Genomic DNA, 10,140 nt, shown 5'->3' on the forward strand with positions numbered 1-10,140 from the left:
ATTAGATATTAGGCAAGTTAACCCTTCTGGTTCTCAGTTTCCTCATCTGTAAAATCAAGAGGTTGAACTAGATTGCCTTTAATGTGCCTTCCAATTGCAAGTCTATGATGCATCCTCCAAGGCCCCTTTCAATTATTCAATTTCTGACTTCTTCCTGAAGCCTTCTTTCTGTTAAAAGGAAAATTCTTTGTTCAGGTCTTTGCCTCGATTAACAAGGCAAATCTCATGGGAAAAAAAAGGACTAAAATGAGTTTATTAAAAAATACATCAAACAATATGTTTATGTGTTGATCACTAGAGATCAGCCAAAGATTCAAGATGGAGCCAGCTTTTATGGATAACTTTCGTAATGAGATAAAGACAATTTGGATAGGCTTATGTTAGCATCTCAGCTCCTCCCCAGCTGCTGCATCATAAGGAAATGAGATTATGGATAAGGGGAATGGGCTTCTATGTGCTGCCTAACAGGTAAGGGATGACCTGCTATGATCTGAATAGCAGATAATATGAAAGCTGCAGCCTGGCTGATGCCTCACCCAACACTGCTTGATAAGCAGGACTGGGAATAGTGAGGTCACTGAGTCTGCATAACTTTCAATACTTTATTGACCCATATTGGTCTCTCCTTTTTTAACAATAAGAATAGTTAGCATTTATATACAGTGCTTTAAGGTTTGCAAAGTGCTTTACACTTATCTTTTTTGGTCTTTATTGAACACCTATGTGAAATAGGTGATATTATTATCCCCATTTACAGTTGGGAAAACTAAGGTTGAGAAAAGTCACAAGACTTACCTAGATTGATACAGTTAGTAGTAGTTAAACTCAGGTCTTCCTGACTCAATCTAGCACGCCATCCAATATGACACTTAGCAGCTTCTTATAACCTTCTATAGCATTAACTGCCCCTACCATAGTCAGTCAACCTGGTGTTCTTAATTGTGATTTTCCATATATTTCTTAGTACCTCAATTAGACTCCTTAAAGATAGAGCCTATTCTTATTCTTTATATTTCCCCACTGCTGGTCTCTCCCACAACAGGTGTTCTACAACTATTTGTTGATTTGGCCAAATGGCTTAGAGAATTCAGTTTGATGAGCATTCATAGAGGGCTTTTCCCATGTCTAGTTCAATTGTAAACCTGCTTGGCAGCAGAACAAAGGGAGCCAGGTGTTTAGGGCTCAAGGACAGCAGACCAGAGATAACCAGGAGAGGATGAAATAGGATATGAATTTAAATTAAAGAGAAGATTTAGATTAGAAAGAAAAATTGATTATTTCTCAAACAGATGAAGGAATGGGACCAGACTGTAAAATACAGACTTAGAATCACAGAATCATGAAATCTCAGTGTTGGATGGGACCTTATAAGTCCTCTAATTCAACTTCTATGTCAAGCAAAGTACTTTACACTTATCTCTTTTGGTCCTTATTGAACACCTATGTGAAATATTGTTATCCCCATTTACAGGATATGTAATGATATAATGACCCCAATGAGTCCAGCCTCCACTTCTCAAGTGATGGGAAACTCATCCTCATGGGCAAATCATTTGGATCTTAGACCACTCAAATGCTGACCCTCAAAATCACAGAGTCTTAAAGTGGGAACCATCATGGGTTCATAGACTTAGCAAAGGAGGTGCCAAAGTGGTCCCCTAACCCAACTCACTCATTTTGCAGATGAGGAAACTGAGACCCAAAGGGACTCCAGGGGTGATCTAGTCCAATCCCTGTTTAAACAGGGTTGAAGACCCTCCAAATTGTCCAATACCTGGGTAGAGATAATACTGACCTGATGGGACAGGAAAGAATTATACAGAGTGAATGACAAAACACACACACACCCCAAAAACAACAACAAAAGATATGTCAAGGTGGAATCTGTTTCTCCACTTTGCACCTGTAATTACCTACCCCTAGAAAAAGCATATTATGCTCCTTGTAAAAATGTGATCCTCACTATCTGTGGTAGTTGACTGCTATGCGACCCAAGAAGCCTGGCAAGAGTATGCACATCACACAACTGACTCAAACTGAACCTACATTCAATTCAAACCATATAACACTCCTCATGTAATACGGATGCAATTTATTTGGGGAAGTCAAGTGCAAGACTTTATAGCTGACAATGCCATGTTTCATCACACCGTTATCCCATTGTTCCAACATTTTGATCACTTTTTGGATCTTGAATCTGACATCTAATATAAATTGGCAAAACCCTTTCAGATTCATGTTATCTGTATATGTGATAGGTATGCCATTGATTCCTTTGTTGAAGTCACTAATAATATTGAATAGAAATGGGTCAAAGCAGGGACGGCCAGGTGGCTCAGCGAGTAAGAGCACCGGCTCCAGTGTCAGGATGACCTGGATGAAATCCGGGCTCAGATACTCAGCACCACACCCAGAAATAACTGGCCGTGTAACCTTGAGCAAGTTACTTAACCCCGATTGCTTTAAAAAAAAAAAAAAAGAAATGGGTCAAAGCCAGAGCCCGATATCTCCCCACTCGAGACTTTTCAGGTTGACATTATTCCATTAATCAAGACTCTTTGGGTCCAGTCCATGAACTAATTCCAAATAGATCTAACTTTACTATTATCTAGTCAGTACTCACCTCCCCATCTAAGTTCATATCAACTACCAACTGGAGAATGGGAAGTAATTCTACTAAAGGCTTACACTTGTATTGCACTTTACAGATACAGACTGCTTCAATTGTATTACATCATTTGAACATTACAACAAACCTGGGAAGGTATTACTTCCATTTTACAGATTAAGAAATTGAGTCAGAGAGGTCAGTAACATTCATAGTCAGCAACTCTTAAGCAGAGCATCCAAGACTCAAACAAGGACTTTCAACTTGTTTTATTATCTTTTCACATCACATTTCCCTTCTAACTTTGATGTCCTGGGCCACCTAACAAGCTGGTTGGTAAAAGGAGGCAAGTAAAAGTCAAAAATTTCCAAAGATCCAGCCTCATTTTGAATGGAGCTGATTGCATAATAAAATAAATTTTAAAGTAATATAATAAATATATAAATAAATACAAATAAAAAATAAATAAAACAGAGGAGTGACTCTTGGGTTAACAGAACTCTCAAATGTCCAATTGAATAGAGCCTAACAGCAACCATTATGCCAGAATTCCATTATATCTGGCTTGGATTTTTTACACAGATGCCCCTTCTCAATAACATTTTTCTGATAGTTATTATTACTATTATTATTATCATCTCGTGTTCATAATCCACTGAAGAAGGAAATGGCAAACCCCTCCAGTATCCTTGCCAAGAAAACCCCATGAACAGTACTGTCCATTGAGTCATGAAGAGCTGTCCAAAGATGGAATGGGCTGCTTCATAAGGCAACATGTAACATTATGTTTAAGTAGAGATGGAAAGGCATGGAAATTATAAAAAGGGGATTCCTGCTCCAGATAGAGACTAGAATAGTTGATCATTAAGATTCCTTCTGGCCTTGGTGTGTTGAAGCCAACTGGAGAGAGCTGATTGTTAAATTTTCATTGTGAGTCTCTATACCTCAGAAATCAATGCTACATATCAGAATCTGATTTATTGTTTTGTTAGGCTTAAGAAAGTAAAGAAGAAAATGCTAACAATGCAGTTTAAACAAAATACATTCTGAGGACATTTGTTTTTTCAGAGAGATGGTTGTTATACATTTACCAGAACAAGGCTGCTTCTAGCTCTAAAAGTCTATCATTTTATGGCTCCATAAGATTCAAGTGCTTTTGATTCTGCTACTCGCTCATTAGAATACTAACTGTATCTTTTTTAAATTTAATATTTAACTTTTGCAATTACATGTAAAAACAATTTTAACATTCTTTTTTTAAATTTTAAGCTCCAAATTCTTTCCCTCCTCCTCCTTACCCCACTGAGAAGGCAAGCAATTTGACATAGGTTATACATAATATTTAGTGTATCTTACCGAAATGTTGCAGAGAAACAAAAAGGCTGCGATATTCCTCAGGATTTTTCTCTTAGTGTTAGCTGGCAAGGAACTTGGAGTGTAGTATGTAGGTGGGTTGTATTCTTGGTCCTGTTCTCTGCCATCTGTCATATAGTCTTCTCTCAAGCAAATACTTCCATTGAGCATGTATGACAATTCTCTGCTGTTGGAAGCAGTATCTCCTGCCATACCACAATTCTTTTGACATGAAGGACTGAGTGCAGTAGAATTCCCATTGCATATGGCCATGACCCTAAGAGTCCTGATGTCCTCATTATATTTCTCAGGCTTGCGGTGTATGGATTCAATAATGAAAAGGTTTTGAATATATTTCTCCAGAATCACCAGGATAGAATAAGGCAGATTATACCACGTGTATGTAGGGTGTTCCTCAGCACAGATAATGGCCAAGATGGATCCCCAAGAAATAAGCCAGGACCCAGATGCAGTTCCTATCAAGAGGTCTGAATCAAGCTTCCGGGCAGGATTTTTGGACTCATCCAATGATGTCTCTTCTGTCCTATAAATCCAAATTCCTATAATACCAGCTATGCCCATCACCACCAATGAGGCTGTAGCATATAAATAAAACATGATGAGTGCAGACTCACTCTTTGTCTTTGAACGCCCAATGTGAATCAAGTAGACTACAACAATGGCAATTGTGGTGGCCAGCACTATCAGACCAACAGCTGTGCCCATCATCACACCATGGAACTTAAATTGAATTTTTGGATGCTGGTGACTTTCAACTTTGCGTCCAATGTTTTTCCATAGAACATAAAACATTGTGGAGACCAAGATATGATACTCTATGTTGAAAGGATAGAGATAATAGATTCCTTGTGAGATTATGGAGCAAAAGACAGTGGATGTACAATTACATTCAGGTGTGTGGTCATCCAAGGCTAAAAGAAAAAACAGGTTACATTGAGATGGAAAAAATCTCTTCATTCAATTAGAGAAATAAAAACACAAACTCCTCAATATCAATGATGGTTCAGAATCTACTTCATCAAAAGTTTCATTCAATTCAGAAACAGTTATTAAGAATCTATTCTATGCAATGAACTGAAACTTCATTTTCTTCCAGGCAAACCAATCTGTGTTCAAATCCAATTCAATTTATCCTTATTAAGACTAGAAGGATTATCAAAGTTGAACTATTTACATTCCTACATGGAAAAATGATCATTATAACCGATGAAACTTTTCTCAGTATGAAAATAGTTGAAGGGAATAGAAATATATATATATATATATATACATATATATGTCTATATAGGAGGGTATATGGGCATACAAATACATATGTGAATGTGTGCATATATGTTTACAGGTAAACACAGATAGAGGGCACAGGACTAATTTAATAGGCAGGGATGATACTTAAAAGGTGAAATTAAGAGGTGAGAGGAATATAACGAGAGGAGATGGGGAGAGACAAAATGGGGTAAACTATTTCATATAAAAGAGGCAAGGGAAAATGGTTATAATGGAGGGGAAGAACAAGAAGGCAAAAAGGAAAAACCTTATTCTCATTGAATACATATACACTAAATAGGGTATCTCACCCTATAGGAGAGTAGGGGGAAGAGGATAAGAGGGGAGATTATGGAAGGGAGGGCAGGCTGGGGGGGAGGGAAGTTGGAAGCACCCACTTTTGAAAAGAGACAGGATCAAAGTAGAGAATAGAACAAGTGGGAGGTGGGATAGGAGGGAGGGAAATATAGTCAGTCTTTTACAATATATCTGCTATGGTAATGTTTTGCATAGCTACACATGTACAACCTATACTGAATTGCTTATCTTCCCAGTAAGGGTGGGTGACAAGGGAGGAAGAGAATGAATCTAGAATTCAAAGATTTAAAATCAAATGTTTAAAAATACATATATGCTATTATTAATACTATTTTACATGTAATTGGGAAATAAAATATACAGGCACTGGGGCATAGAGATCCACCATGCCCTACTGGAAAAGTCAAATGGGGCATGGGAGAAGATATGGGATAGAGCATATTGGAGGAGGGGATATCCTGTGGGACTGCTATTTTGGGGCAGTGGGTAGGGGAAAAAAGGGGGAAAAATTTGTAACTCAAAATCTGGAGGAAATGAATGATGTAAATGAGAAGTTAATAAAGCATTTGAAAAAAAGACTAAAAGGACTAAGTATGTCAAATGATAAACATTTTTAAAATGATTTCACTATAATTTACTGTGCAAATAATTGTAAGTTGATATTACAGTTTTACTTTGAAATAAATTTTTTCATGCTATTTTCTTTGCCTTATGGATTAAAAAGGCACTGCAACAATTGATAGAACCTGGTTCTTTAAGGCATTCTTAAATTCTGGTCCTTCTTGAAGCACCACGTACAGTTAGGAAGGATCATATAAAGAGGAATAAGACATAAGCCCTGCGCCCAAGGAGTTTATAGTCTAGTAAGAGGATAAAACATGAAAACAGATTACTATAACAACTAGAATGTGAAAGTAATGAGAGGTTTAAGATGTAGTTATGCTAGTCCAGAAGAAGAAACCACTGCCAGGAGGGAAAAGAAGAAAGAAATCTAGAGCAAGTTTCATGGAGAAGATGAAATTGCCTTGAAAGATGATATGTAGAATGTGAACAGGCAGAAATGAGGGGAGAGGGACTAGGGAACAATTTCCATTGGATCTAAAATTTTTACTATAGCTTTGCTTTCAATTCAAATACCTGTTTATGATTCCTATTAAGCAAGGGACTCCTGCAAAGATATACTCGAAGAGGCTTTCTAAAGAATACAGAAAAATGAATACCTTACATTTATACAATGATTTCTGACTACAAAGTACACTCTCTCTTTCACACAAAAACCCTGCAAGATAGCTAACAAATATATATATATATATATGTATATATATATATATATATATATATATATATATATATATAAAACACATTTTACTAAAAATTAAACTGAGGCTCAGAGAGTGACTTACCCTAGGACTAAAATCTAGCTCTTTGGATTCCAAGTCTAGAATTCTTTCTACTATACCTTTGATTAACTGATACACACATATGTGTATGGGTGCATGTACACATACACACTTTTAAGAGAAATAGGTAATATCTTAGATTTAGTTTAAAAGAAAATTAATATGCTGTAGGAGGAACACATATGTTTTAAGTAGACTCAATTTGGCCTTTAAGGGAATTAGGGAACCATGTGGCTTCCTTGACATCTGAGGCATAGAAAACTCAGCCTAAGAGGAGTTTTCAGAGTTAATCAGAGGTTTAACTTGATCTCTCACTACCCTACAGAGAATGCCTAGCATGGCTGATTGATGTGCTGACTGTGTAGGCAGAGAAAAGAAGTGTAATATGTGAGTCAGTATACTTTTTAGCTTTAGAATTTGTATTCTTTTTGATCTGTTATTATCAGTAAAGTTGCTTTTATTGTATTGTATGGACCAGGAATGCTTAATTGCATTTTAATCCCTAAGCATGAATCACTGGTCTGACCTAGGTTGAGCTTGGCCATAATGCATACATTTAACTCAAGTGCCAATCTCTTCTATCTACCATATCTCTGTGTATGGTACTGAATAATGTGGAATTATCTTTAGGCAAATCATGGTGGAACCCTGCAAAATCTTCAGTCATTAAGAATACTTTTTTTTTAATTCAGTGAACTCTACTTAATAATGAAAGAAAGCAAAGTCAAGCATTTTAAAAAGATCATCAACAACAAGAGTTGGGGGGGGGGAAGAAAATTGAATTCACCATAGCCTCATATAGGGAGTGAAGGTAAGGAAGGTAAAGGGAGTAATTATTTATTATAAGCACCTTCTATGTGACAGATATTGTGCTAAGCTCTTTACTAATCATATCTCATTTTACCCTCATAACTGGGAGATAGATGCTATTATTATTCCCATTTTATAGATGAGAAAACTGAGGCACCATATATATATATACACATATGTATGGATATATATAAGGCAATGACAGATAGCAAAACATTCATCAGCAAGCCTTACCTATTGTTATGTTCCCAAATCCAAGAGTCATCAGTCTTTCCTTATGCTCATTGAGTTGGTGCTTTGACTCATTCAGAACACCATTAGCCCAGAGGAGCAAATTTGTGAATACAGAATGGATCAAGCCGAACCTAGAAAACATTGCCATTTGCTTGATGAGTAGCTCAGGGGTAGGGGCTATCAAATGAGAGTAACCAATGAATAGGGCCAAGGCAGGGTCAGTCAACCACAGGGTTTTCTCAAAACTCGAAATCCAGGACTTCCATCCTAATTTCAACTCTGGTAAAATTAGTCATTCAGCAGAGTTGGCCATGTGCTAAAACTAACAATCTACAGCTTTCCAAAGGCAGAGTTCCTGAATCTGGAGCTTGACATAGCTGTAGACACAGGTGGTTAAAACTGAAAGGACCCTTAAAGCATAAAAACATAGAATCTTCCAGCTGAAAAGAATCTTAGAATGCAGAATAGCAAATATTAACTCCTCAATCCTCTAATCTTCTCAGGGTCTTCACCCATCTATTTCTCCTTTCCTCTACACTCAGAAGACTTTAACTCCTTTTTCAAGTTCATCCATATTCTCAATCCTGTTCCCTCCCTTCAATTCTGCGAACTTGCTCCATCTTTCCCTTCTTGTGAACTTTTATTCTTCTTTTCTTGGAAATCCCCTATCCTGGTAATAATTCCCTTTAATGCTATTTATCTTCTCTCCTCCACTCCTCTTTCAAATTTGTAGAAAAAAAGTCATAAATACTAGCTATTGTCTTTTTCAAAATACCCCCCTCATTCCTCCCCTTGGATTCTGACTTTGATGCTCCTCCATTCTAATGAAAAAGTTCTCTTTAAGGGCACTAATGACCACTTCTATTCCTACAATATTTCTCAACCTGTCCCCTATCTATTCCCAGTAGAATCACCCCAACTTAGGCCCTCCATTTTTCTCATCTAGGCCTTTATAACAGCCTCCTAACAGGTCACCTTGTCTGCAGGTTTTCTCCAGACTGCTTCTCCAAACTACTCTCCACTACTATCCAAACAGAATTTCTAATGCCCCACTATTATCACATCACCCCTCTATTAGAAAATCTTCAGTGACTCCCCCTTACCTGCCAAATGAAGTGTAAACTTACTCTGGGATTCAAGGCCCCTTGTTATCTACCTTCATGCTACCTGTCCAGCCCTGTATACTATTCCTCTCCACATGCTCTGCAATTAACTGTCCTTTGCTCTTACCCTCCAAGAAGACATCCCCAAGTCACTCCCCACCCTTTTTTCTATCAGGTTAACTAATGAAGGTTTGTCAGATCAAATTAGAGTGGAAAGGAATCTTGTATTACACATATAAAATGTTGTAAGTGGAAGTAAACATAGAAGCTGGATATAGAATGTTAAAACTGGAAGGGTCTTTAGAATATGTGTGTATATATCTGTCTAAATATATGTACATATACATATATATGTATATGGTCTTTAAGCCAGATAGGGCTTTAAACATTATCTAATGCAATCCCTTCATTTTATAGATGAAGAAACGGAAGCCCAAAGTGACTTGCCCAAAGTTATACACAGGCAGAGGTGGTATCAAACCCACTTGGACCCTGATAAAACCCCTGGAGCTGTCCAAAGCTAACTGGAGGAATAGCATTTTGCCACTTGAACACAATGTTTATCTTTGTCAAGGGTGGAATTTTCAGGCAGGAATGGAAAATAAAATAGAACCTTAGATGTAATTCTGAATCAACAAGCATATAAAATTTGTTTGATATTGACATTTGTCTAGCCCCTGTAGATTTTATCAGTGTAGTGAAATGTCTATGAGGTATTATGTTGAGCAATTAACAAACACAGATATTTGACTCAGATTGTCTTTCATTTGCTAATAATACATATGGCTCCAGTTTCTTCTTTTGTCATTAATTCCTTGTCCAATTGACTTTGAGAACAATAAATCAATTTTTGCCCTTCCTTTGCCAATAGTCATTGCCTCTAGCAACTGAATCTGGGTATGTTCCCTATGTTGGTTTGATTTGGAAACTTCTCTGGGACTGGGGGGGAAATTTTGCCCAAACTACCTTTATTCTTCCTTGATACTAATCATTCCAGGCCACAATAAAGAAAGAACTTTCTTCCCCA

The 10,140-nt window shown here is 37.1% G+C and overlaps 1 protein-coding gene across 1 annotated transcript in view; it reads right to left on the minus strand.

The window, feature by feature from the left end:
• The window catches only part of OTOP1 (otopetrin 1), a 33,403-nt gene that overhangs the window by 2,490 nt on the left and 20,773 nt on the right, over nucleotides 1–10,140 (minus strand). The window contains exons 4-5 of the mRNA XM_069074002.1: nucleotides 8,011–8,141; nucleotides 3,965–4,893 (exon numbers count right to left, since the gene is read on the minus strand). Coding sequence (XP_068930103.1) covers nucleotides 3,965–4,893; nucleotides 8,011–8,141 — 1,060 coding nt within the window. The remainder of the gene's footprint in view (nucleotides 1–3,964; nucleotides 4,894–8,010; nucleotides 8,142–10,140) is intronic.

The sequence above is a fragment of the Petaurus breviceps genome, unplaced genomic scaffold, assembly GCF_028583685.1.
Source record: "Petaurus breviceps papuanus isolate PSGF00001 unplaced genomic scaffold, PetGlider_PUasm1.0 140, whole genome shotgun sequence".
NCBI classification, from domain to species: Eukaryota; Metazoa; Chordata; class Mammalia; order Diprotodontia; family Petauridae; genus Petaurus; species Petaurus breviceps.